We start from the raw sequence: 26,023 nt of genomic DNA, 5'->3' as shown, positions 1-26,023 counted from the left end.
ACCGTCACTTCCTTTTATAACCAGTCGGCCATAGACGTGGCGGCGGAGAAGGTTTGCCGCCAAGGGGCCGAGGGGGAGAGCGTGTCCCGGGAGGGGCGGACCTCTGGGGTGGGTGTTGGAGGTCCAGTGCTCAAGGTCTGTCTACTCTCCTCCAGCCCTCCGTCCGCCTCACTCCAACCATGATGCTTTATTCCGGCCGCTCTCAAGACGGCAGCCACCTTCTGGTAAGATTCCTATTCCCTCTCTACCCCGGAGCTCCTGCGGCTTTGGCCAGCCACTCAGGCCCAGGCCCTGGCCCTGCCTTCTCTGTCTCAGAAAAGTGGCCGGTACCTGCAACAAGAACTGCCAGTAAGGATCGCTCACCGCATCAAGGGCTTCCGCAGCCTTCCCTTCATAATCGGCTGCAACCCCACCATCCTGCATGTGGTAAGGTATAGAGGGCAGTGGTCAGTGTGCACAGGGGCTGCTGACGGGTCAGGCTACGTAGGACTCAGCCAAAGCCTTTGGAGGCCAAGGGTACACCCGCATTCATGGAGGATAGGAGGTGTCGTGGTCACAGTGGGGCTGAGACCATGCGAAGCTGGGTTGGGAGGGCGATCCCCGCAGTTAGGCCTGGGGAGGTAGGTGTTCTCTACCCAGTGGCTGTGGCAGCCTTGTGAAATCTTTCACTTATTCCTTGCAGCATGAGCTGTACATTCGTGCCTTCCAGAAGCTGACAGATTTCCCTCCGGTGAGGCTGGGCCTAGCAGGGGGAGGGGCTGTGAGGTCAGGGTTGGACCTCATTACTCATGTCTCTGTGGCCTGCAGATCAAGGACCAGGCGGATGAAGCCCAGTATTGCCAGCTGGTGCGACAGCTGCTAGATGATCATAAGGATGTGGTGACTCTCTTAGCTGAGGGCCTGCGTGAGAGCCGCAAGCATATAGAGGTCAGAGCAGTAAAGTGGGGCCTGGAGAAGTAGTGGGGCTGGGCAGGGCACAGGGTATCTGAGTCTGAACTCTTGACAGGATGAAAAACTTGTCCGCTACTTCCTGGACAAGACATTGACTTCCAGACTTGGGATCCGCATGTTGGCCACGCATCATCTGGCACTGCATGAGGACAAGGTGGGGCTCTGGGAGAGAAAACTGAGTCAGGGGGTCCCCCGGGTCAGGACTGGGCAAAAGGCCTGGAGAGGCTGATTTGGCATTCCAGCATTTGCAAGCATTTCACAGGAAAAGTGGGGATGGAGGACTCGCTAAGTCCTGACCTTTTTTCTCCTGCCAGCTGGACTTTGTTGGCATCATCTGCACTCGTCTGTCACCAAAAAAGATTATTGAGAAGTGGGTGGACTTTGCCAGGTGAGGCTATCATGGCTAAGGGGGTGAATCTTTGGACAAGGAGGGTTAAGGTCTGAGTCCTTGCCTGGGGCACAAAGTAAGGCAGGGTTTCTCAACCATGATCCCCCCTTTCTTTTGGTACTGGGAATTGAGCCAAGGACCTTCCCACTGAGAGATATCCCCAGTACTTTTTATTTTTTGAGATGGACTCACCAGGTTGCTCAGGTTGGCCTTCAACTTGAGATACTGCCTCAGCCTCCTGAACTGCTGGGATTACAGACATATGTTATCTTGCCTGGCTGGCACTATTAACATTTTAAGCCAGATAATTCTTTGTAGTACATATGTTTTTGTAAGACTCCTGGCTCATACTCACTTGATGCCAGTAATAACCCCCAGGTGTGACAAGCAAGAATATCTCCATACTCTGCCAGTTGTGCCCAAGAGGAGCAGAACTGGCGCTAGATGAGAACTACTACCCTAAGGCACCAGTCTGAACCCTTCTGTCCACAGACGCCTGTGTGAGCACAAGTATGGCAATGCCCCCCGAGTCCGCATCAACGGACATGTGGCCGCTCGTTTTCCCTTCATCCCTATGCCACTGGACTACATCCTGCCCGAGTTGCTCAAGAATGCCATGAGGTGGGCAGGCTGGGTATGGTGGGTGGGGACAGACAGGAACCAGGTGCTGCCACCCACTGTCTTTTACTCTGTGTAGAGCCACCATGGAGAGTCACCTAGACACTCCCTACAACGTCCCGGATGTGGTCATCACTATCGCCAACAATGATATCGATTTCATCATCAGGTTTGCCCTGAGCAGTGGAGGTGGGCAGGGATGGAGGCCAGTAGGTCCAGTCACTGTAGAACCTTGAGCCAGTACCTTCCCCACTCTGGAACGAGGGTCCTGGTCAGAAAAGTCTCTAGTCCTGAGATTGCCATGGCCTGGATACTAATGGATTTGGGCCAACTGTGGGCCCAGCACCTTGCCTGTGTCAGCAACTGAGGGGCCTCGAGTTGGGAAACCAGTCTTTGAGGCTGGGTGAGGATAAGTGGCAAATCCTGTGAGATAGTAGAAGCAGTCAGTGGCCTGAGCAGAGTGGGGGTGGAGAAAGGCAGCTTAAACACACAAGGTGGACCACATTCTGCCTTTGGGTGGGAGGCACAGGAAGTCAGACCCCATGAGCCTGAGCCAAGCCCATCCCATGTTGTCAACACCCTGCCAGGATTTCAGATCGGGGTGGAGGAGTCGCTCACACAAACTTGGATCGGGTCATGGATTACCACTTCACTACAGCGGAGGCCAGCACCCAGGATCCCCGTATCAGTCCCCTCTTTGGCCATCTGGACATGCACAGTGGCAGCCAGTCAGGACCCATGCATGGGTGAGGTCCTGCCTGGCCAGGCTAGAGGTGGGGTGAACCCAGGAGACTCAAGCCTCTGAAGCCTCCTGTCCTGCCCGTCTTCCCTCAGTTTTGGCTTCGGGTTGCCCACGTCTCGGGCCTACGCAGAGTACCTTGGTGGTTCCCTACAGCTGCAGTCCCTGCAGGGCATCGGCACAGATGTCTATCTGCGGCTCCGACACATCGATGGCCGGGAGGAAAGCTTCCGAATCTGACCCCTGGCCTGCTTGCCTGCCAGGACCTTCTGGGTTGGGCACAGTGGCACTCTGCTCCACACACTGCTGCACCTTAGGTCTTCAGGCCTCAGCCAGAAGGACTTACATGGAGCTGGGTGCCACCCCTCCTCAGTAGAGCCCACTGGTTTCTCACCTCCTGGTTGTGGAGGGGAGGAAGCAGGGACCTCTGGGGCTCTAGCACCAGCTCTGTTATTCTTGTTCCTGGGGAACCCCTATTTGACCTGCTGTTTGTTATTAAAATTCACATTCTGAATGTCCTCTTGGGTCCTGTCTCTGGGGAGGGCAGAGGAGCTTTTGTTTCTGCTCTTTCAGGCCTCCTGGGTCCTTGGGTTTAAGTGGTTCATGTCTTAATCTCTAACTGACCTGAATGCCTGACTGGACAGGAACAGAACTAGCTCCAAGTCTTGCCTGTTTTATTTGGCAAAAGAAGGGAGGTGACTTTAGTAGCTCATGCAAAGATTTTTTTTTCATCCAATTTAATGAATGTTTCTGGGGCCCAGACAGCATTGAAAGCCCAGGTGGACATAGCTTCCGGCTCTACGGACTTCCCTTCAGGCAATTACAGGTTTTAGAGATGAAGGTCATAAGACTGGCTAACCTCCTGAGCCACCTGATTCCTGAGCCTAAGTAAGGTTAAAAATACTGCCTGCCAGCTGCCAAGAAGGGGAACACACAAGGTTGTGTCCTGGCGGGCCCAGCAAAGACTTGAGTACTCCACAAGAGAAAGGTAGGCCCTGGTAGGGAGAGCCAGGAACGTGGGCTAAAGGAAAGGGCTCAAGATTAGACCTGAGGTAGAACTTCCTGTGGGAACTCCAGGGAACGTCTCAGAGGGAAACACCCTGCCCACCCTGTCAGGGACACGGGCCTGAGGATCTGCCTGGTGGGACTGGAGAGACACCAGGCCTGTATAGTCTCTTGCCCTTCAAGGTGGCGGAGGTGGGGACTGAGGGGAGACATCGTTTTTTTGGAGGGCAGTTAATAGGGAGCCATGATGCTATGCTGAAATCATGCTGGATGCATTACAAAAAGGTGCAACCGGAAAGGCGAGCAGCAACTAGAAGGTACAGGGCTTGAAGCATGGTGTCATCCTGGATGGAGCTTGTAGGGATCCACTTGTGGGTTTTAAACTAGGAAGGGATGTTTCAGGTAAGGTTCCCTGGAGGTCAACTCTGAGAGGAGAAAAAAGTGCTTCCAAATGGCAGTATGGGAATCAGGGAAGGGAAAGGCAGAGAGGCCAAGCAAGGACGTGATCTCAGGTAAAAGTAGAGCCAGGGCTGGGGTGTGGCTGAGAGGTGGAGTACTTGCCTAGCCTTACGCAAAGTGTAGATTCAATCCCCAGTACTGCCAAAGAAAGACCTCCACCAGAGTCCAGAGCTAATAGTTATATGGAAGATCGTCAAAGGTAATCTAGGCACAGAAACAACAAAGGACCTGGCTGCAGCAGCCCTACACAATTCTGGGAGGAGCAGTCAGATTTCACGTTAGAACTACTGGTGGCCACTGGATGGGGGGAGCATAGTGAGGAGGGTGATGCCATGACCCTGATCAGGGATTTGTAAGGTTTAGGCTAATCCTTAAATCTGTAATCGGAGATGTCAGTGAAATACAAAGTGAAGCAGAAGAACCCCAAGTAAGAACTCTTAGGGCTGGGAATTTAGCTCAGTGGTGCTGCCACCTGCCTTGCAAGTGCCAGGTCCTGAGTTCGATCCCCGGTACCAAAAAAAAGGAATTTTTGGTACGGGGGATCGAACTCGGGACCTCAGGCTTGCCAGGCAGGCACTGTGCTGCTGAGCTAAATCCCTGGCCCAATTATGCTACAGTATCTAGCATTCACTCCCCATCCCCAATGCCTTCATCTCCCAAAACTAGGTTGCCAAGTCCTCCCACTGCCATTCCTCACAGATACCTAACTTGGATATTAACAGAACTATAGTGTCTGAGCCCCATCTTCAGGCCCTAAGCATTCCATCTCAGAACTGTTTCTGTTTCGAAGCCTAACAGTCAAATTATAAACTTTTGGTGGAAGCAAATGTTTAAGTATGGTGCTCGCTTTGGCAGCACATATACAAATGTTTAAGTACATACTCTGCCTGGTACCAGGCCACACATTTATAAAGGAATAAGGCTGTGGTAGAGAAAGAAAGAATACATTACTTATTTGGTACTGGGTTGCTGTGTAGCCCAGCCTGGCCTTGAACTTTCCCCAATCCTCCTGCCTCAGCCTCCCGAGTGCTGGGATTACAGATGTGCATCACCATGCCTAACTCCTCCAGCCCTTTTTATCTTTTGAGACAGGGTCTTTTGAAATCACTGTGTTGTTCAATCTGGACCAGAATTTGTGATCCTCCTGTCTCAGCTTTCTAGAGTGCTTGGAATGCAGACGTGCCACCATGCCTGGCTGAGAAAGAACTATTACAAGTGAGATCACTAGAAGATAGCAGGGATTCTTGTCCCTCAAAAGCCATTTTATTGGACAGTCTGGATAGGAAATAGGTTGTTGAGCACTGATGCACACTTTCTCACAGTTGAGGGCTGGTGACAAGTAAAGCACAGAATCCTAATACCTAGTCGAAGAGATGTTTGCCAGTTCTATAAATCTCAAGAACAAAGATCATTATACTCTCCGGGGACTTAGCTCAGTGGTGCCACTGCCTGCCTCTCAAGCGCAAGGTCTGGAGTTTGATCCCTGGTTTAAAAAAAGAAATCATTATACTTCACCTGATTATTGTGAAAGACACGGGTCATGTGAAATTAAACAGGGAGTTCTGTAGTTGTTTTATATACTTGTATACTGCCTCTGTATATAGTTTATATACATATTAATGACACACATATATACATTACATGTAACCTTGCTGAGCCCGGTGATGATGGCTCACCCAGCACTTGGGAGGTCAAGGCAGGAGGATCGCTGAGTGTTCGAGGCCGGTCTGAACTACATAGTGAGACCCTGTCTCAAAACACAAAAAAATTTTGGTAATTGTAGGCAATTTACACACTTGTCTACCATACCCAAGGTAGGGTCAGAGTTAAACCTCACTTAGCAAGATGCTCTTTATTGTATCCACTGCCTGTCCTTTCTTTAAAAAGTCTTTGTTCTGCTAGGTTTAGTGACTCCTACATGTAATCCCAGCACTTAGGGGGATGAGTTTCAAGCCAGCCACACTGCATCGCTAGGCACTGTTAAACAATAACTTTATCCTGTAAAGCTTGTAAAGCTGATTCTGAGGATGACTTACTGGCTACTCCTGGACACACCTGTTTTCCCCCCACCCCAAATGTATTATTCCCTCCCTCAAGAGGCGCAGTCCTTTGAATTTACAAATAGGAATTAAGCAGGCGCAGTAGGTAGAGCGGGACAGAAGGGGGTGCTAATTCCAGGTCCAATCCTGAGCCAGACAACGGGACACAATGATTCCGCCAGTTAGAAAGGCCAAAGGCCCGCAAACTGACACATCTTGGCTTCCACACCATCGGACCTTTAAAAAAATCTGAGATGTGTCATTACAGTAGGAAAGTAGTCTCTTCTGCTCCCCGGAGAAGCCGTGCACCACACCGAAAGTGAATTCACGCAACCTCTGCGTCCCCCCTCCCACAAGCCGTAGCGCCTCGGGACGCCCCGGAACCTATAACCTCCTGCCAATGTCACAGGCCCACCCACAGCCTAAGGCCCCGCCCCGCTGACCCGGAGCTAGAAGGGCTGGGCGGCGCGGAACTCTAGCGTCACTTCCGCTACCGCGATGGCGGCACAGGGAGCAACTGCAGCAGTTGCAGCAGCTACTTCGGGGGCTGTGGGAGAGGGCGAGCCCAGCCCTGGGGAAAATGCGGCGGTCGAGGGAACAGCCCCATCTCCGGGCCGGGTCTCTCCGCCGACCCCAGCGCGCGGCGAGCCAGAAGTTACGGTGGAGATCGGAGAAACGTACCTGTGTCGGCGTCCGGACAGCACCTGGCGTGAGGGCGGGGCCCAGGGCTTAGGGGCGGTGCTGCGGGGAGGGCCCGGACCACTGGTCCTCCGGAGGGCGGGGGCGGGGACTTGGAGAGAGGAGGAGTTGCGGGCCCTGAGGAGCCACCCCAGAAAGGGGAGGCTGTCACCTTTAGGTTATGCTGGGTGCCACTGCAGAGCCGCCAGCAGCGTGATCACCAAAAGTTTAGAGTACAGCTCTCCCATTCCACTTCCTTGCCTGCTGTTAGGCTTCATTCCCTTTTCTTCTAACCCTGCTTACTCACTGGTCCCTTTGTCTCTGTGCCTTTCCTTTCCGTCGTCTCCTATGGTGCCAGCAAAGAGGACATGACAACACGAAAACAACTTTCTTTTCTTGCATTCCATTGCCTTTCCTCATTTTCAAAATAAACCCCAGTCTCCTTTGAATGACAATTTCTCTGACCCCTCCGGTTTCTAGCCACCTCACAAAGGTCATTGTTAGACCAGAACATGCTGTGTATTCTGAATGCCTTTTACCATTGTACCCTCTGCTTGGAATGACTTGTCTAGTTTCTCCTCATGCTTTTAACTTCCATCTTTTATGCTGCCATTCTTGACCCTTTCAGGCACATTGGGTTGTTCCCTTCTGTATGTTCCTGTGACATTTTTTTCATATCTCAGCTGTAGTACGCATAGTGGTATGTTGTAATTTTCTGTGTCTTCTGTTGTTAAACTGGGAACTTCTGTAGGGCAAGATCTCTGTGATTCACTACTTGTTCCTCAGTGTCCAGCAATGGCACAGCATAGCATCAGACAGGCAATGGTTGTCTTATTCATGGGTCAAATGGTTTGCTAGTTTTCCCACATTGGAGTAAAAATCTTGGAGACATTAACTCAGTCTTGAGGTAGGAACTAGTACCTGATGAAAAAACTGAGGCTCAAAAAGTCAAAATAACTGGCTCATTTATATATAGCTAGGAAACGGGGAGCAAGAAATATATAAACTCAAGCTGTCTCAGTCATCAAGCTTTCATGTCCTCCAAATAAATGACAATATGTGTAGTGAAATGAGTATGAATTTGGAGTCAGACTTAAAACTCAGTTAAGTATTAGTTTTTCTCACTTTACAAATCCGTGACTCTGGCTAGACCTTAAAGATTTTTCTCATCTGTCAGATAGGAGTAACAACTCCAACGTGGCCCATCTCACAAGGTTCTACCAGTGTTGGATGTGTGCAGATAATCTAAAAACTGCTGGAAATCTGGAAACTTATTCTAACCCTCCCTTTCTGATGATCCTAGTCTTTTTTTTTTTTCTTTCACAGATTCTGCGGAAGTGATCCAGTCTCGAGTGAATGACCAGGAGGGCCGAGAGGAATTCTATGTGCACTATGTGGGCTGTGAGTGCTGTGGGGCCTCTGAGTCTGGGCGGGAGAGAGGGGAATCTGGGCAACATCCTCATGGCCCATCCTAACAGTTAACAGGCGACTGGATGAATGGGTAGACAAGAACCGGCTGGCACTGACCAAGACAGTGAAAGACGCTGTGCAGAAGAACTCAGAAAAGTACCTCAGTGAGCTGGCTGAGCAGCCTGAGCGCAAGATCACTCGCAACCAAAAGCGCAAGCATGATGAGATCAATCATGTGCAGAAGGTCAGGGCCCCTCCCCTTCCCCAGGGCCCAAGTGGCCCAGCTGCCTCTGGGAACCCCCTTAGGCCTCTTGGCCTGTTGCCAAACCACAGCAACTCCTCTGTTTTTTAAATTCTTATTGTGTGTCAGGGATTTTTCCTGTCTCTCTTTTATTCTTCATAGGTCAGAAAACTGAGGCTCAAAGAGGAAAAGGGGTTGCTGCAGTCTCAAAGCAAGGAAATGGCACAGTGTGGGAACTGGCACTCCGGCTCCAGTAACCTCTTTTGATTCCAATGGCTGTGTCATATTAGACAAAATGACTTAAAGTCCAAAGAGAAGAAAGAATGAATGATAGTGGACATCTGGCTATTGCCAAGCACCAAACTGTACATATATAAACTCATCAGATCCTCCCTAGCAATGCAATACCATAAGGAAAATTACTTTTTGTAGATGAGGAAGCAGGTTCAGAAAGGTTGAGTAATATACCCAAGGTCACACAGCTAGTAAAAAGGTGGGCTGGAATTAGAATAATTATCCCAAACATTATTGGTCTGTGAGCCAAAGTATTAGGCCAAATATTTTAGTACATGATCTCACTTATGTTTCATAGCAACCCTGTGAGGTAAACTTTGTTATATACAGTTTGTAGAGGAGGCAGATAGGTTTAGGAACCCAGTCATTATTAGATCTGCCAACTATATTGTCCTACTTCAGAGTCTGACCACTTAACTATGATTTTGGTTTTGGTTTTTTGAGACTGGGTCTCGCTGTATAGCCTAGTCTGGCCTCAAACTCATAGCCTCCTGCCTCAGCCTCCTGAGTGCTAGGATTATAGGTGTGTGTCACCACACCCAATTTAACCATGATTTTTGACATATCTCAGAAACTCCAAAACCCAAATTCTTGCCAGGTGTGGTGAACATTACCTGTAGTCCCAGCTCTCAAGAGGCTGGGGCAGGATTGCTATGAGTTTGAGGCCAGCCTGAACTTCTTGCAATTCCCTACCTTTAAAAAAAAAAAAAAAAAAAAAACTAAACAAAAGGACTGGGATTATACTTTAGTGTGAAAGCCCTGGGCTCAGTCCCCATTACTTCAGAAAGCGAACAATAAAAAACAACCCAGGCTCTTCGTTAGTTTTTTAAAAATTTTGTGGTATTAAAATACAGTACAGGACCTGGAATTTAGTTCAGTGGTGCTGCCGCCTGTCTCACAAGTGCAAGGTCCCGAGTTCAATCCCTAGTACCAAAAAAAAAAAAAAAACTACCTAGGATTGCATTCACTGAAGGGCACCTGGTCCACGTACATAATACATCTTACTTCTTTGTTCTTTTTACAAAGTTAGATTGCCCTTCAGGGTTCCTTTCCCTCCACTTGGAGCCTCGGTTTTTTCATTTAAAAAGTGAGGAGCACAAACTAAAACAGGACTTAGGAAGTTCTGAAGGCCCTGAGTAGTCATTAGTTCTCGTGGTACAGTTTCATCTTTGTGAGCACACACTGTGTGCTTTACAGTGATGTGTTCTGATTGTGGGACACAACCTATTAGGTTGCAAAATCAATTCAGTGGGTGTGGCCAACATTTGCATTTTAAAAATATAAAAAGGAAATAGCTTAAAGCATCTGAGCGCATTGCACTTTACCAAGGGTAAGTATTGTGTTGAGAAGCTTTTATTTCACATACAGATGTGTGGATGTGTGTGCAAAAACATGTAATCAGGTTGATAGTGCCAGCTGCACTTTGTATTGTGGATATGATGTTAAAAAAACAAATTTAAAATACCCTACATTAGAATGGTCCCTCCAGGTCTAAGGTGGCACTGTTCATCTGAAGTTGTTACAATGGAAATGTGTAGCTGTGTGATCCAATATAGATATCAGTCATGGGTAGCTGTGGAACACTTGAAATATATTTAGTGTAACTAAGAATATTACATTTTTTTTTTTTTAAGTTTATTTTTGAGACAGGATCTCACTGTGTAGTCCAGGCTGGCCTCAGTATTGGAGTGATTCTCCTGCCTCAGTCTCCCAACTGAGTGCTGGGATTATAGGCATGCACCACAATGCCCAGCAAAATTGAATTTTTAAACATTAATTTACTAATATTTTTAAACATTTAATTTAAATAGCTATGTGTGAGCCAGGGATTTAGCTCAGTGGTGCTGCCACCTGCCTCATAGACGCAGGGACCCTAGTTCAATCCCTGGTACCAAAAAAAAAAAAAAACCCCACTTACACGTGACTAGTGGCTACTCTCTGGGACAGCAGAAGTCTCAGACCTTGTTCATTTCCCAAGAAGTTTACATTGAACAAAAATGCACCTCTAAGCTGCTAATTGGCTGGGTAGGTGATAATGGGCCAGGCAATGGTGATAAAGAATAGGCAGTAAGCAGGGCGTACTGGTGTACACCTGTAATCCCAGCCCGGACGCTTACTGAGACCCTGTTTCCAAATAAAATATACAAAGTGTGAAGGTCCTGAATGCAATTTCCCATACCACACAAAGTAATAGAATGTTGCTACGCACCTGTAACCTGAGCTAATCAGGAGGCTGAGGTAGGATGATTGCTAGTTCAAAGCCAGCCTGTGCATCTTAGTAAGAGCCTGTCTCTAAAAGAACTAGGGAAAAATAAACCAAAAAACTGAAAAGGGCTGGAGGTATAGCTTGGTGTGGAGAACTTGTGTAGTATGCACAAGCCCCTGGGGTCAATCTCCAGTACTGAAAAAAAGTTAATGACTAACAAGTTAATTCATAACTTCCCTGATAATTCTTTTTTTTTTGGTACCGGGGATCAAACTCGGGTCCTTGTGCTTGTGAGGCAGGCGGAGGAACCACTGAGCTAAATCCCCGGCCCCCTGATGTTTAATTCCACATAAATTGCAGCATTTAAGAAAAGCAGTGTTTTGTAGTTTTTTAGTGCATTTGCAGAAGAACATTGTGTTTTGTTTTATTTTTGTTTTGGTACCAGGGATCGAACTTGGGCCCTTGCATTTTTGAGGCAGGCGGTGGCACAACTGAGCTAAATCCCTACCCCAAGACCATTGTGTTTTGAGAGTTGGAAATGTTTTAGAGACAGGAGGAAGAAAGCCTTTTTTTCTTCCTTTTTGGTGTGTAGGCTCAGAATTGGACAGACCATGTGCTTTTACCGAATTCTTAGTTCCATGACCCTGAGCAAGTGAACTTGCCTCTGTGCCTTAGTTTCCTCCTTTGTACGGTGGGGATAATGAGCACTTTTGTTTCAAAGACTTGTTGTGAGGGCTAAATGAAATGATGTCTGTGGAGTGCTTGACACCAGGCTAAATTGCCCCAAGGGCAAGTGACCTCATGGATCCCTGCTTGTTTACTGTGTAAAATTGAAGTAGGAATGTTTTATCAGCAGGGGTGGTGGCACATACTGGAGGCACTGGGAGGCTGAGGCAGGCAGGAGCATCAAAAGTTCCCGAACCCAGCCTGGGCAATTTAGCCACTTAGATCCTGTCTCAACAAACATGGCTGGGGATGTAGTTCACGTGGGTGCAAAGGTGCTGGCTTCAGTCCTCTGTACTGAAAACAAAGAGCACCCCTGTCAGGTCTGTCAAGGCGCAACTAAAACCAGGTAGCACAGAGGTAAAGTGCTTTGTGGAGGGGCTTCCTGGGTGAAAGCTGACTTCCTCAATTTTGGAGCGCATCTGATCTGGTGTAGGCCATAGTCCTTGGATCTGCATTGTCAGGCTGTGCTTGGTTCCAGCTGCAGAGTTTGGCTTAATGGGGCGTGTTGTGTGAAATAACTTGGAAAATAGAGGGAGGGAAGTAGACAAGTGGAAACATCTTGCACTGACCACTCCTGACGGGTATTTTTTAGGTAGGAAGAATCTAGGCAGGGTTCCTGGTGGGAGTGAGGGGGATGTCGAGCCTTGAAGCCAGGAAAACACAATAAAAGCAGTTACACATGATGGCTCACAAAGTCCTGCTGTGTCGTGGACTCACCTGACTCGGGCCTGCCAGGTTGACCGAGCACTTGGGCAGCGTGATGGGCAGCAGGAAGGCAGGGAAAAGGGGTGTCGCTAGCTATAGATTTGAGGTCACCCAGACAAAGCGGGGAATCCGAGGAGAACTAATCCATTGTCCACATCAGAGACAGTGACCGTGACTATTTGGAGTTGGATAGAGGGACTGATTCCAGAGATATCAGGGACGTGGAGTGGCTTCCCTTCTATCAGGACTTGGCTGCCAACTGGATGCCAGGCTGAAGAAATGGGAAGTGTTTTCAGAGCAGGCTGTTTCTGGTCTTGGGCTATTGAGCTGCATGCCAGGGGGGCCCCAGGAGGAGGAGTAAGCTTCGGACAGGCACGTCAGGGTCCTCCTTCCCGTGGACGGGCAGCCACATAGGTCTGGTGCTCAGAAAAGAGGTCCAAGCTCATCGAAGTGTGGGCAGCAGTTCTTACTCCGGATGCATCTCACAGATGAGACTTGTTTCATCTGGTTCTCAACACCTTCAGAGCCGGCTTACCTCACATACAGCCGAAGACCTTTCCAACCCAGTCCTGTTCGTCTGGCAAATGGTGTGGGTAGGTGAGCAGACAGGAGAGAAGCTTGGAGCAGCGAGGTTCAGATGAAGTGAAGGAAAGCAAATGAGCTACGTGGCTATTACTGTCATTTACAGGCTGGGATCTGGAAGACAGGGAAGCTCCACGGGTTCTGGGGCAGGGGAGGGACAGCACGGTCCCCATTCTGTTGATCTGTGCCTACTTCTCTAACTTTGCCCAGACTTACGCGGAGATGGACCCCACCACAGCAGCCTTGGAGAAGGAACATGAGGCGGTAAGTAGGGTTGCGGTCCTGACTGGGAAGTTCCTGCCCCTGCTGAGTGGGGCAGAGCCCTTACTCCCACTCTGTCTGCAGATCACCAAGGTGAAGTACGTGGACAAGATCCACATTGGAAATTACGAGATTGATGCCTGGTACTTTTCGCCATTCCCTGAAGACTATGGAAAGCAGCCCAAGCTCTGGCTGTGCGAGTACTGCCTCAAGTACATGAAATATGAGAAGAGCTACCGCTTCCACTTGGTGAGGCTCACTGGGCAGGGTGGAGGGAGGGCAGCTGAGCACTGAGCATGCGGCCCAGGGAAGGTACACGTTCAGAGGAGCTCAGTACTGCGAGGAACCCAAGGGTAGGGAGATCTAGATTCCCGGCTTTGCCATTGCTGGCTGGGGGACTTTGGCCAACTTGCTGTCTCTTTCTAGACCTCAGTTTCCTCTTGCTTTTGGTAACGGGGATTGAACTCAGGCCCTTGTGCTTTCGAGGCAGACAGCGGAACCTCTGAGCCAAATCCCTGGTCTTCCTCTTGTTTTTTGGAGACTGGGTCTTGTTACATAATTCAGGCTGTCCTGAACTCACTAGGTAGCCTAGGCTGGCTTTGAACTTGGAACACTCCTCTTGCCTCAGCCTCCTGAGTGCTGGGATCACAGATGTGTGCCACCATGCCTAGCCCTTTTATTTTATCTTGAGAAGGACTCTTGCTAAGGCTCTAAATTACCCCGGCTATGCTCAAACTTTGGATCATACTGCCTCACCCTCTCAGAGTGCTAGGATTATAGGCATGTGCAACCATGCCCAGCAGTTTTCTCTTATATATGGAACGGGGACAGTAATCTTTTGAGTTCTTTACCCTTTACTAAGTGTTTTTCAAGGCCAGCCCAGTGCTAGGGGTCCCTAGGGCAAAGAAGGAAACAAGTATAGCCCCTCAGTATTTGGGACTTCTGTTCTAACAGGTGGGAAGGGCAGGGAGGGGTGTTTACCAAGCAGGAGGCACTCGTTAGTAGCTGGGGGCGCGGTGGGATGTGTTTTCCCCAAGTGTGGGATCTGCATCTGTGTGGCTTCGGAAAACCAGTGTCATGGTTGAATGTCCTCTAGAGTCAACTCTACGTAGACTTGGAATTGTGCATGGTGCTTGAGGAAATTACTAACCTTTCTGAGACTTGGTTAGGAAGTAGATCCCATTTTACAGGTGAAGAAACCAAGGAAGATTACTTGATATAGGTAAAGCATTGAGCAGAGGGTCTACACATGCGGAAACAGACAGGCAGAGACTTGCTCTGAGCCACACAGCCTGGGATGGGAAGCACCTAGTGGACCATTTAGGGTCTCAAGCTCCTGTTCCCTCACCCCCGCCCCAGGGTCAGTGTCAGTGGCGGCAGCCGCCTGGAAAGGAGATCTACCGCAAGAGCAACATCTCTGTGTACGAAGTAGATGGCAAAGACCACAAGGTGAGATGGTGGCCCAGAGCTGTGGGGAGTGGGGGGCTCTTCACCACCACAAGGCAGAGGCCTCGGTCTTGAGCCCAGCTTCGGGCCAGCCCTCCTGTCAGCCCTTGAGAATTTCACTTCTGATGAGGGTGGTTCTGGTTGGGGTAGTTCAGGAGCCCAGGGCAGAGATTTTCTTGCCTGAAGCTGCTCTTAGCTCTTTCCCTCTGCTGAAAGGTGTTTGTGTTTACCTGGGGGGAACTTCTTTGTGTGAGATTCCTGCAAGAGCTCTAGGGCTAATGCTGCCTAAATTACTTGTTCCTGGCAGAATAACTTCAGAGTGGCAAGCATCGGCCTTTGGAGCCTACTGTGCCATTGTTGAAAAGTGGCCTTTGAGAGTCAGTTTGGGAAGGTCTCACCAGGAATACTGGTTGCCATTTGAAGGGCAACATAATATAAGATGAAGAGTTCCTGGCTTCAAATTGTCCTGTCACTTCCTGTTGACTTTAGACTAGTTACTTAATGTTGTCTTGTTCCTGTTTCCTCCTCCATAAGACAAGAGTCATAATTAATTGCCTAATAGTTTTGGTGGTGGAATAAATGAGACTGCAGATGTTAAGTGTGTAGCAGGTGCTTAGTAGACACAGCCTTTATTATTATTGGTGCCCTGGAGGGGCTCAGTGCTTGGGGTTACCGACTCGACTCTGACTCCGCTGCTCTGCCTTCCCCCTAGAGATGTGGGGACCTTTCCTCCTCCGTGCTCTGCCAGCAGTCAGCCTGCAGGCAGACAGTCCTGTCCAAGAGCTGCCCTTCCTCCTAAGTCAAACGGGACTAGCAGTCTTGGGCCCACACATTTGTTAGGTCAAGTGAAAGAGCAGATGGGAAGAGGTTTCATAACCAGAGATCCCCATGGCCTGTGCCGTGAAGCCAACCGAAAGGCCCCTCTCCTTGGTGCTTCCTGTGGGGGTCTGTGGGTGCTGCCAAGGCACTGGCAGTGTCCAGCGAGAAGTGTGGTTGGATGGGCAGATGGAGCTGTGGCTTCATAGTCAGGGCTCCTCCTTTGGCTTCCAGCTGAACTTTGTGCTAGCGCTGGGGCTACTGTGAGCAACACAGGACTTGTTTCCAGTTGAATTCTCACCCTGGAATCCCCCAGCCATGGAACCTTTAGCAAGCCACTCACTTCCTGTGAGCCTCAACTTCCTGTTCTGAAAGAAGTTGATGTCTGTGAAGATGGAACCAGATTCTGCATGCTGGTATTTAGAACTCAAAAGTGATAGCCATGATTAATCCAGTTCTGTCATTACTTTGTTGAGTGCCAGTGGCTCCGATTGTTGGCTTTTTCGTCCTCAGAAGTTGACGCTTCAGACTACTTCCAGGTGTAAATGCTGTTATTCTGGCGAGGGTTCACTTTCCCCTGGCCAGGCGCTGGTTGTTCTTTGGACCCTGGTGCTTGCCTGCAGAAAAGCAGGGTGGCTTCTCAGGGCCAGGCTGGTTGGGGCATCATAATTGCTCTCTGAGCCTATTTCCACCTCTCCACCCCTCAGATTTATTGTCAGAACTTGTGTCTGCTTGCCAAGCTTTTCCTGGATCACAAGACTTTGTACTTTGACGTGGAGCCCTTCGTCTTTTACATCTTGACAGAAGTGGACAGGCAAGGGGCCCACATTGTGGGCTACTTCTCCAAGGTGCTGGATCAGGGAGCCCCACTGGGGAGGTGAGGGGTATAAGCTGGAGTAGGGGCCGAGCCTCCCAGGGTCCTGAGCACCTACCCCCTCAGGAAAAGGAGTCCCCAGATGGAAACAACGTGGCCTGCATCCTCACCCTGCCCCCTTACCAGCGCCGCGGCTATGGGAAGTTCCTCATAGCTTTCAGTGAGTAACCCTGCCCTGTCAGGAGAGGGGCTGCTGTGGTGGTGGGGACCGTGGAGGGTGGAGTGTCAGGGTGGGTTGGGTTCTTGGAATCCTTTCTGTCACTGCCAGGCTATGAGCTGTCCAAGCTGGAGAGCACAGTCGGCTCCCCAGAGAAGCCACTGTCTGACCTGGGCAAACTCAGCTACCGCAGCTACTGGTCATGGGTCCTGCTGGAGATACTGCGCGACTTCCGGGGCACATTGTCCATCAAGGACCTGAGGTGAGGTCTGTGGCCCCCACCATGTCCAGGGCTCGCCGTCCGTTAAGGACATTCTGGAACCTTAATGGAGGGGGTCCATCTGCACATCCGCCCTAATCCCCTCTGCAGCCAGATGACCAGTATCACCCAGAATGACATCATCAGTACCCTGCAGTCTCTCAACATGGTCAAGTACTGGAAGGGCCAGCACGTGATCTGTGTCACACCCAAGCTTGTGGAAGAACACCTCAAAAGTGCCCAGTACAAGAAGCCACCCATCACAGGTGTGTAGGGTGTAAAGGCTGCTGGGAGCTCGGGCCTTCTCATCGCTGTCACATGATCCCAGACCAGTCAGACCAGCTGCCTGGGTACAGCCCAGGGCAGGCTACTGTCCCTGGGCTTCTCTGCCCTGCCCTCCCCAGGACTCCAGCTGCCTGGAAGCGGTGAAACCGAGGCTGGGCCCAGACTGGAGCTGCCAGGTGTGAGCAGGCCTGGCCCAGAAGCCCAGTCTGCCACTCATGTCTCCTCTCCCCACAGTGGACTCTGTCTGCCTGAAGTGGGCCCCCCCCAAGCACAAGCAAGTCAAGCTGTCCAAGAAGTGAGCATCCGTGCCCTTTCTAGACCTGTGCCTCTTTGCTCCTAGCTGTAAATATGTACAGACCTCTTTTGTCATTTTTTAATAAAGTAAATTCTGTTGGTGGCTCAGGACTTACGAGGCGGGAGGGAGAGGCCAAGATTTGACATTCTTCATTTCATTTCAAACACAGCTGGTTGTGCTCAAAACATTTTACTCCTTCTTGATCCTTTATCCCCTACCCCTGATCCAAGCCCCCAGCTCAGTTCCAGTGGGGGCTCAGTCCTCCGGAGTATGAGAGTCAGAACTCTGGCCGGGTAACCAGTGGGGCAAGATTGAGGCTTTTCCCATCACCAAGGCAGGTGAGCCCAGAAGCCAGGGAGGCCACACGATGGATGGGCTCATCGGGCAGGGCAGGTGGCATGGAGCAGGCCCTCAGCAGCAGCCGGCCAGGCAGCTGCCCATCTTGTAGAAGTAGGTGGGAGCCATGGCCTGGAGCTCCACAGGACCCAACCAATAAGCTGCAGACAGCAACAGAGGTGGCCAGTGCTTCTGGCCAGGACCGCAGGCCAAAAAGCCCTTGGCCATGTGTTTCAGTTCCAGAGAGCCAATTTAGAAGGATGGGCCCAAAGATCAATTTAGAAGGATGGTGCCCTGACTCCCCAGAGTCCTCGGAGGATGGTGTGGCCAATCAGGGCCCCAGGCCCAAAAGGCGTGGGAAAGGCCAGCCACTTCCCTTCCTGGGAATAGGCACAGGCCCTTGGGCGTGATGTGTTGCTCCTGGAAGCGGGGTCAGTGCTTGTGCCAGGAGCAGAAGAGGCTCAGGGTCAGGCTCAATGGCAGCAGCAGCATGGGCCACAGCAAGCCCTGAGCTGGGGCGGAGCTGAAGCCCAGATACTTATTGCAGAGGTGGTTGTCGGGCTGGGACTCCTGGGTTTGGGGCACTATGTGAGGCTGGAGTTCTGTGGCGTGGACACGGATCCAGGAGGTGTAACTGGAAGTCAGAGTATACACACCAGGCCTGTTGGGGGCCCCACAGGCATCACCCCAGCTCACAATGCCTGCCAGGTACCAGACGCCCTCCACAGGGCAGGAGAGTGGGCCCCCAGAGTCACCCTGAGGAGGAAAGCGATAGGACAGCAGCGTCAGGACAGCGCTGGCCTCTGGTCCGCCGTACCCGGCCCCACTCCACTGTGCACTCAGCTGCCCCTGTCTGGTGCTCACCTGGCAGGCGTCCTTGCCCCCTGTCACGTAGCCAGCACACACCATGTCCTGCTGGATGGTGTGGGGCTCCTCAGGCTTGGGGTTGATGTTGTACAGGCAATTACATGTCTCGCGACTGATCAGTGGCACCTCAAGTTGCTGTAGTATCTTGGGGGCTGAAAGGCTCACTGTGGGGGCAAAAAGTGCTTACCAAAGGCCTCCCTGTGTAGGCTCCCTCCACTCTGAGCAGCCAGCGGGCTCACCTGAGGGGGCCACATGGCCCCAGCCTGTAACCGTGCATTTGAGGCCGTTGGGGAAGGAGGCGTTGGCGGCAGGGAGGCAGATGGGCCTGATGTAGCGGGAGAAGGTGACAGGGCTGCTGAGGAGGAAGAGCGCAATGTCCCCCTCGGAGCCCTCTTCCCGGTAGCTGGGGTGGGTGAAGATCCTGGCCACCATGCGGACTTCTTCGGCGCTGGCAAAGGTGTCTAGCTGGTGGGCACCCAGCCTTACCTCGTAGTATTCCTTGTAGTAGTCCCTGCAGATAAAGGGGTAAAGGCTGGGATCCTTGCTGCCTTAGGGTCTACTGATCCCACATGGCACCTTGAAGGCCTAGTTTTGAGATGGTGTCAGGTGCAGTTCAGGCTGGCCTTGGTAATCCTCCTGCCTCAGCCTTCCCAGTGCTGGGATGACAGGCGTGTACCACCATGCCTGGCTCAGCCTAAGGCCTAGTTTTATCCTGTGACCTTTCAGACTTCTACTAGTGTCTTGTGTGTGTGTGTGTGTGTGTGTGTGTGTGTGTGTGTGTGTGTGTGATACTGGGGATTGAATCCAGGGCCTTTGCACTGAGCTGTATCCCCAGCCATGTTTTTTTTTTTTTTTTTCACTTTTTTATTGTTGTTTGAGTCAGGGTCTTACTTAGTCAACCAAAGGCTAGGCTGGAATTTTTCATCCTTCTGCCTCAGCCTCCCAGAGTGCTAGGATTGTTAAATATGTGCTACCACACATGACTTACTTTGCTGTCACTTTTTTTCTTTTATCTTGTTGATACTTTTTTGTTTCGTTTTTTGAGACAGGGTCTCACTATGTAGTGGAGACTGACCTGGAACTCACTATATAGCCCAGGCTGGTCTCGCACTCACAGCGATCCTCCTGCCTCAGCCTCCAGAGTGCTGGGATTATAAGCATGTGCCACCACACCCTGCACTTTGTTGATGCTCTTAAACCCCAACCTCTGACCTGGGGTTGACCTACAAACTTTGACCTCCAGCCCATTTTTGACTCCCTTCCTGCTAGTACCTGGGGAGGCAGTGAGCAGCCAACAGCACCCACTGCTCAGACACGAGAGACCCGCCACACACGTGGACGCCATCGTAGGTGATGCTGACCTGCCAGGGCCACTGACCAGGAACCGAATCGTTGCCACCCGTGATGCGGGGCTGGAAGACTGCACCGCAGAGGGCTGCTTGGGGAAGGAAAGGGGTCAGTCAGGAACTTCAGGGCCCCACACAGGTCCTAGTCCTGCTGTCCTGCCATGTACCAGGACTTCTGGTTCAAAGCTGGGCATAGACTGCTCCTGATCTAAGTCAGTCTCATGACAGCCTCCTTCCTGCCTTCTATCCAGTCCACTTGATAAACCCTTTCATTGCTCCACACCGACCTAAGACATGTTCCAGGCACCTTGGTTTCAGCCACCCTCTGGCCCTCTGCTCTGTGCGCAGGGGGTGGGGTGGGTATATATGACACAGGATGGGATATTAGAGCGAAGGCTGTGGAGAACGTTAGAGAGCAGCACCGCTGAAGCCTGTGCCAGGCGTGGGCTCTGGGGGCCTTGGAGCGCTTCCCGTGACACTGCCCAGGTTCACAACTGTTCTTCATCAACCACACTGGCCTGGATGTTCTCCAGGGATGCTACCAGGTCCCCGGCACCCATCAAACGATGGGGAGGTGGAGGAGCAGAACAGCATGGGGCTCGCAGCTGGCTGTACATCCCTGGCCTGGCTCCCGGAGGCCCAGCGGCCCTTCACAAAGTCCCCTTCCTCCGGACTCGGACTCGCGCCTCCAGTCCTCATAGTCATGACAATAGCTGCTATTTAGTGAGTGTTCCAGCAGCACTGTCCAGCCTGGAAGGGGCTTTCACTTCGTCTCTCAGAATCCTCACTACAGCTCCAGGAAATAGACAGAATCGAATGCATTTTAGAAGTGAAGAGGCTGGGGCCTTGGGAAGTGAGGGATGCAGCCCGTAAATGGCTACCCAGACCCGGTGCTGTGCCTCCGAAGGAAAGTCCTGGGCTTATTTCTCTCGAAGTGACCTCGGGTGCTGCACTTCTGGAGTCAGATGCAGTTTAAATCCACTGACACCATTTCCTGGCTGTCTGCCCTTGGGCAAGTCTGCCTTCCTGCACTTCTGTTTCTTTCTTTTGTGGCACCTGACCTAGTGCTCTGTACTGTACTACGCTCACAGCCCTTTTACAATTCTGAGGCATCTCTGGAAGTTGCCAGGCTGGCCTCCGTGTCTTTGTCCATAAAGCCAAGGCCTAATGTTCCACTCAGAGCAATCGGGAGGCAAGAGAATGTGGGTGGGTAAAAGCCCAGCTGAGAGGGTCAAGCACTCCTTAAACCCACCAGGGGACTCCAAATCCAGGTCTCCTCCCCTTTCTCTCTTCCATTTCCCCAGTAAGTCTCACCTTCAGCTCTGTCCGGTCCTAGAAAGAAAAAGAGGGAAGGGTAAGAGGAGCCTGAGTTCGCCCAAACCACCCTTCCTGTACACGCAAGTGTACACACACATACACACACACACACACACACACACAGAGACACACCAGAGGAGAGCCAGTGCCCAGAGAGAGAAGCTGAGTGCTAGGGAGGCCAGGAGACCCCCGCCCCCAATACTGGGGATTGAACCCAGAGAACGCTGAGCTACATCTCCAGCCTTTTAAAATTTTGAGATAGGGTCTTGCTAAGTCTGAGCTGGCTTCAAACCTGCAATCCTCCTACCTCAGCCTCTCACACTTCTGGGATCACAAGGGCCAGGGACTTCTTGTCTCGATAAGGAATGTTTGTCAGAGGATTATGCCTGCAAATTCTACTGCATGACCCTTCCCCCAGTTCTCCACCCCGTTCATAGGTACTCACCCATTCCCAACTGGATTAATCCAAGGAGGAAGAAAAGTGCCACGGCTTGCAGCTGCCTGGGCCGCAGGCCCCTCCCGTGGGCCATGGCCCAGGACAACAGCCACCGAGGCACCCCGGCACAAAGGGAAGATCAGTCCTGGGCCTGGTTTCGAGGCAAAGTCCAGGTGTTGGCTCAGAGGTAAGGAAGTCCAGAATTTCTGCCGGGAAGGTAGAGCAGGTGTCCTAGGCTGGCTTCTGAGGCTGGGAGCAGCCACTGTGGGAGTCGCTTGTGGACGTGTTCGCAGTAAGAGTGGCAGTTGCTTGGAGAAGGGCACTTACCTGCCTGCTCCTCCCTCGGCTCCGCCCTCCTGGCTCAGCTCCACAGCCTTTCCCAGCCTCCTAAATTTGAAGTCCTCACAGATCCTGGGGGAGTGGGGTGAAAGCAGCCAGCCCAGTGCAGCCGCTACCCCAGGCAATCTGGAAACCCCGTAGCTAGCCAACTATCCCCAGGTCTTTCCAGCCTCCTGGACCAGCTATGCCTGCCTGGGGCTCGCCCAGCCTTTGTTGTCTTGGGGCCTGCTGCTCTTCCCTCCCTCCCTCCTTGTGCCAGGTAGCTGAGCCCAGGTCCCCGGGGGATGCCCAGGACAGTGCCATTCCAGGCCTTTCTGTGAAGTCTGCAGCCTCCACTGAAGGTAGTGTGTGGCTGGCAGTGCCTTAGGATTTACTGAGTACCTGCCAGATTGAGACCCTGTCTCAAAAAATTATAGAATCACAGCCAAATATAGAATTATTTAGAAGTAGGACTCAATCTAGGACAAGAGGGAGGGCTCTGGCGCAAGTGTCTGGATGCTGGCTGGGGAGACCCTCAAGGAAGCACCTTAAAAACTGAGACTATTTTTGTGTTACTGGGGCTCAAACCCAGAACCCCGGGCCTTCACATTGAGCTACATCCCTGACCCTTTATCTTTTATTTTGAGACAGGTCTCCATACGTCACTGAGTTGTCCAGGCTGGGCTCTAACTTTCAATCTTCCTGCCTCAGCATCCAAGAATGTTGGGATTACAGGTGAGCAGCACCTCGCCTGGCTTGGCAGAGCAGGGTCTTGGGTGGAGGGTGTGGATGGCAGGGACTTGGGGAAAGAAGGCTTTCGACCTGGTGAAGGCCTGACGCATCTGCAAGGGTGAATCTGTGGTCTGGGAGCGTTAAGCTCAAGCTTGAGGAAAAACAGAACTTTCTTCTCCATCCTTTCCAAAAGACTGGGAATCCGGACCTCGGACTGAAGGTGAGAGGGTCCTAGTGTGGGTCAGTGGAAGGGGCTGGATCAGGAAGGCCTCTGTGGTGGGGAGGGGTGGTTTGGGAGAGGAGGGGTGGCACCAGGGGGTTGGCTGGTGTGGAGAGCTCATGCAGAGGTGCTTTCCAGTGGAGGATCTGGGGAGTGCTCTGTGGACGTCTGGCAGCTCAGGCTCAGGCTGGCCCTTTAAGAACCTCCGCCCTTCTCACCCCAGTGAGATATTTCCCTTCCGGCTCCCTCCCCACTGACACCTTCCAGCCACCCCTGTCTAGGTTGTTTGCCCATTTTCTGTGCTCATACCTCCTCCTGATCCCTAGCCCCTAACCCTAGCCTGCGGGTTTCGGTTTCGCACTGGGGTGTGGGGTGGGAGACTCTGTGGTTACAATGAGCCTCAGTGGCTTAAAGCAGGGAGGTGCACAGGTCCGCAGTGAGGGAGGCAGTGGGATTTACAGGCAAAGCACCCAGGTCCTGGATGCAGCAGGTGGGATGTACAAGCAGCAGCTCCTCAAAGGTGCATGCTGGGGATGCTGGGGGTGGACTCTGGGGTAGCATTTGTGGGATGCATATTTGGGGGCTAGCTCTCACCCTAAGTCCATCCTGCTCTAGTGGGAGGGGCACCAGGGTGTGAGCCAGGGAGGAAGTATGCGTTAGGTGCTGGGAACACCAAGTCCACTGGGCAGGTGACACACAGCCAGCTGGCCCCTTACCTCCTCCGCCCTAGGGCAGGAATGAGAGGACAGAGCTGCCACGTTATCTGGGACACATTTTCAGGGAGCCCAAGGCCTGACTCAGTGTCCCATGAGGGAGGGACCTACCCTTTGGCTTCCTCCTTGGCTGGGAGCTCTCAGCTGTTCAGCCCGCCCCCAGAGATGCCAGGAGGCCAAGTGTCTGTGTTTATACCTTTATTGTCTGCTCTGCCACCCCCAAGGATTCCTGGGCCCAAAATAGCCAGCACTGAGGCCCAGTCATTGGAAGCACTGCAGTCTAGGCGAGGTGCTAGGTGGATGGGGCGCTCCACAGGCCTGGACCCAGCTGGTCCGGCCACATTCCTGCCCTGCTGTCGAAGTGGCGCCCTGCCTGGTAGGCTGGCTAGACTAGCTCTGGGAGGCAGGCTCACCAGCCCTGGGTCAGGGGAGGCAGTAACAGCAGGAACAGAGTAGCAGCTCCAGGGGCACTGGAGGGCCCTGCCAGGTCTGGAGGGCACAGGCCACTGCCTTCAGGGGGCCAGTAGGGTAAGCCACTAGGGGGCAGGAAGTGGGCCTCCCCGACTGTTTGGGAGATCCAGGACTCTTCCGGTCCAAGGGCTGCAAACAGCTCCCAGCTCCCTCGGACAGCCAGGCCCATGAGGACCCAGAAGCCACCCTCAGTGTGGCACAGGAGGGCCGGGGCTGAGGCCACCTGCAGAGTTGGAGCCCAGAGCAACCGGTGTTACCCTTACTCCTGGTCCCTGCAGCTTCCTTCCCCAGACACTGCTCCTCATCTCCCCAGCCCCACGGCAGCCTGGCCTGTCTCTCTGAGGCCCAGTCAGGAAATATTGCTTCTTCCCAAGTGGGGCACAACACCCAGGAATTCCAGCCCCAGTCTCCGTGGGGTCCTGCTGCCCAGCACTGCTTCTCCCCTCCCTGGGCCAGGATACCCAGGTGCCTGTACCTCACACCTGTCCTCTTGCCCCTCTCCATAGAGTACACAGAGGGTTCCAGGAGGCAGAATCCCCTGATGCAGGCAGCGACACAGTCGTGGGGTCAAGATGGAGACAGAAGCAGCTACAGGGACTAGAGAGAGGGAAGGCGGTCGGTCCCCCAGGCTCTGGCTTCCAGTTACTCCTCATTCCCAGGACTCCAGGCTCTCACCTCGGTCCTGAGGGTCTTTCCAGCCCAGCACCCAGCAGCTGGCCCCTGGGGGACACCCCCTGGGTGCAGGCAAATGGGGTGCGCAGCTGGTGAGGGCTCCACCCGGGAGCTCAGCTCCAGGAGGGCCAGTGGGGGCCCAAGTCACAGGTGCCGGGACAGGCAGATGCTGATGACCGACCGGAAGAGCTGGTGGCCCTGCTGTACCGGGCTGGCCCCTGCCCTGCCCAAGTAGACTTCAACCTAAGGCACTGTTGTAGAGCCCAGTCTGTTGGAGCAAGGACCAGTGTCAATTCCTGTTCTCTGCTGCAGGTAAAGCCTGACTTGTCCAGGGCAAAGGGTAGAACAGATCTCTAGGGCTCCTGCCGCTCCCGCTTCATCACTCTTCCTTCCAAGTCTGTCTCCAAGCACCTCAGTCAAACCAACAATGCGAGTGTCTCACAGCAGTTTTCCTGTGCTGCAGGAGCCCCAGAAGAGAACGTGCCTCTATGGCAGGAGTCCTTCCCTCCACCTCCCAGTTTCCCGGCCAGCCTCTTGCCTAGGTGTGTGAGACTCACCTGAGGACACAGTGGGTGGCTGCCAGGACCCAACGTGGTGCTACGAGGATCCCAGTGCAGACTCGGCCACCAGCCACATGTACCTCGGCCAGCCAGGGCCACAGCGCCCAAGCTGGAGAAGCCTCTGGCCGCAGGCCACAGGCTAGGACGGGAGAGGGCTGCCTCAGCGGAGCCCCGGGTCTCTGAAACCCTTCCCCGGGTGCGCCCGAGGGCCCCTGCTCACCACCGTGCTCTGTGTGGGGGAGGCAAGTCTGTGGCTCAGTGTCCGCGCCCTCGGGGCCCCAGTCCCAGGCTAGCTGGTCCTCCAGGTAGGCTCCCCGGGTCACATGGCTGATCCACGGGCCATGGGTCTGCAGCGGGGAGAAGGCTCGGGGACGGAGACAGCCCCGGGAGAAGCCTCCGACTCCAGCCAGGAACCAGATCCCCTGCTCCCGGCACAGCAGGCTCCAGCTGGAGTCGTTCTGCAGCAGGAGAGCGTGTGCGTACATCACTGGCTTGACTCGGTTTTGAGTGTGCGGACCTCAAGTCCCACCGGCCACACACTGGCGGGCGCGAGAACCCGGGCCCATCCCGAGTCTCCCTGCCCGGCTCCGCCGGCTCCCGA

The 26,023-nt window shown here is 52.6% G+C and overlaps 4 protein-coding genes across 6 annotated transcripts in view; 2 read left to right on the top strand and 2 right to left on the bottom strand.

Annotated features, from left to right (window-relative positions):
- Positions 1–6: 6 nt before the first annotated feature.
- Bckdk (branched chain keto acid dehydrogenase kinase) lies at positions 7–3,214 on the top strand. Its single transcript, XM_010617474.3, has 11 exons — positions 7–51; positions 156–224; positions 316–426; positions 683–730; positions 808–927; positions 1,007–1,105; positions 1,266–1,339; positions 1,832–1,960; positions 2,037–2,126; positions 2,545–2,703; positions 2,792–3,214. The coding sequence occupies exons 2-11, from the start codon at positions 180–182 to the stop codon at positions 2,934–2,936; spliced, it is 1,020 nt and encodes a 339-aa protein (XP_010615776.2). The 5' UTR covers positions 7–51; positions 156–179; the 3' UTR covers positions 2,937–3,214.
- A 3,452-nt stretch (positions 3,215–6,666) lies between these two features.
- Positions 6,667–17,528, top strand: Kat8 (lysine acetyltransferase 8). Of its 2 annotated transcripts, XM_010617449.3 has the most exons (11): positions 6,667–6,908; positions 8,204–8,278; positions 8,356–8,531; positions 13,252–13,305; positions 13,387–13,551; positions 14,662–14,751; positions 16,272–16,412; positions 16,505–16,598; positions 16,707–16,857; positions 16,966–17,120; positions 17,374–17,528. In XM_010617449.3, exons 1-11 carry the CDS (start codon positions 6,698–6,700, stop codon positions 17,436–17,438), a joined length of 1,377 nt encoding a protein of 458 aa, XP_010615751.1. In that variant the 5' UTR covers positions 6,667–6,697; the 3' UTR covers positions 17,439–17,528. The 2 variants fall into 2 exon arrangements, with proteins under 2 accessions (XP_010615751.1, XP_010615752.1); XM_010617450.1 differs by lacking the exon at positions 17,374–17,528 and having other exon boundaries at positions 16,707–16,862; positions 16,966–17,047.
- A 3-nt stretch (positions 17,529–17,531) lies between these two features.
- On the bottom strand, positions 17,532–22,121 carry Prss8 (serine protease 8). 2 transcript variants are annotated; one of them, XM_010617447.3, is made up of 6 exons: positions 21,746–22,121; positions 21,298–21,315; positions 19,910–20,075; positions 18,877–19,148; positions 18,635–18,801; positions 17,532–18,526 (listed from the first exon to the last, which is right to left on the bottom strand). In XM_010617447.3, the coding sequence occupies exons 1-6, from the start codon at positions 21,828–21,830 to the stop codon at positions 18,203–18,205; spliced, it is 1,032 nt and encodes a 343-aa protein (XP_010615749.1). In that variant the 5' UTR covers positions 21,831–22,121; the 3' UTR covers positions 17,532–18,202. The 2 variants fall into 2 exon arrangements, with proteins under 2 accessions (XP_010615749.1, XP_010615750.1); XM_010617448.3 differs by having other exon boundaries at positions 19,910–20,072.
- A 628-nt stretch (positions 22,122–22,749) lies between these two features.
- LOC104857531 (polyserase-2-like) overlaps positions 22,750–26,023 on the bottom strand; it is a 7,545-nt gene continuing 4,271 nt past the window's right edge. The window contains 6 exon segments of the mRNA XM_010617475.2: positions 22,750–24,413; positions 24,666–24,787; positions 24,866–24,919; positions 24,922–25,130; positions 25,420–25,561; positions 25,643–25,941. Of these exon segments, the coding sequence (XP_010615777.1) occupies positions 24,129–24,413; positions 24,666–24,787; positions 24,866–24,919; positions 24,922–25,130; positions 25,420–25,561; positions 25,643–25,941 (1,111 nt within the window). The 3' untranslated portion in view covers positions 22,750–24,128.

Source organism: Fukomys damarensis, unplaced genomic scaffold, assembly GCF_012274545.1.
Source record: "Fukomys damarensis isolate Sample0158 unplaced genomic scaffold, DMR_v1.0_HiC HiC_scaffold_34, whole genome shotgun sequence".
NCBI classification, from domain to species: Eukaryota; Metazoa; Chordata; class Mammalia; order Rodentia; family Bathyergidae; genus Fukomys; species Fukomys damarensis.
The sequence above is the reverse complement of the archived record's forward strand: the minus strand, read 5'-3'. Positions and strand labels throughout refer to the sequence as shown.

What these genes read in the sequence shown, in the direction of transcription:
- Bckdk (XM_010617474.3), top strand. Translation starts at nt 180, where the DNA reads ATGATGCTTTATTCCGGCCGCTCTCAAGACGGCAGCCACCTTCTG. An exon ending in AAGACGGCAGCCACCTTCTG is followed by an intron (nt 225 to 315) that starts GTAAGATTCCTA and finishes TCTCTGTCTCAG; the next exon opens with AAAAGTGGCCGGTACCTGCA. An exon ending in AGCTGACAGATTTCCCTCCG is followed by an intron (nt 731 to 807) that starts GTGAGGCTGGGC and finishes TGTGGCCTGCAG; the next exon opens with ATCAAGGACCAGGCGGATGA.
- Kat8 (XM_010617449.3), top strand. Translation starts at nt 6,698, where the DNA reads ATGGCGGCACAGGGAGCAACTGCAGCAGTTGCAGCAGCTACTTCGGGG. An exon ending in GCGTCCGGACAGCACCTGGC is followed by an intron (nt 6,909 to 8,203) that starts GTGAGGGCGGGG and finishes TTTCTTTCACAG; the next exon opens with ATTCTGCGGAAGTGATCCAG. An exon ending in TGGAGAAGGAACATGAGGCG is followed by an intron (nt 13,306 to 13,386) that starts GTAAGTAGGGTT and finishes CTCTGTCTGCAG; the next exon opens with ATCACCAAGGTGAAGTACGT.
- Prss8 (XM_010617447.3), bottom strand. Translation starts at nt 21,830, where the DNA reads ATGGCCCACGGGAGGGGCCTGCGGCCCAGGCAGCTGCAAGCCGTGGCA. An exon ending in GCTGCTCACTGCCTCCCCAG is followed by an intron (nt 19,149 to 19,909) that starts GTACTAGCAGGA and finishes CTTTATCTGCAG; the next exon opens with GGACTACTACAAGGAATACT. An exon ending in GGGGCAAGGACGCCTGCCAG is followed by an intron (nt 18,527 to 18,634) that starts GTGAGCACCAGA and finishes TTTCCTCCTCAG; the next exon opens with GGTGACTCTGGGGGCCCACT.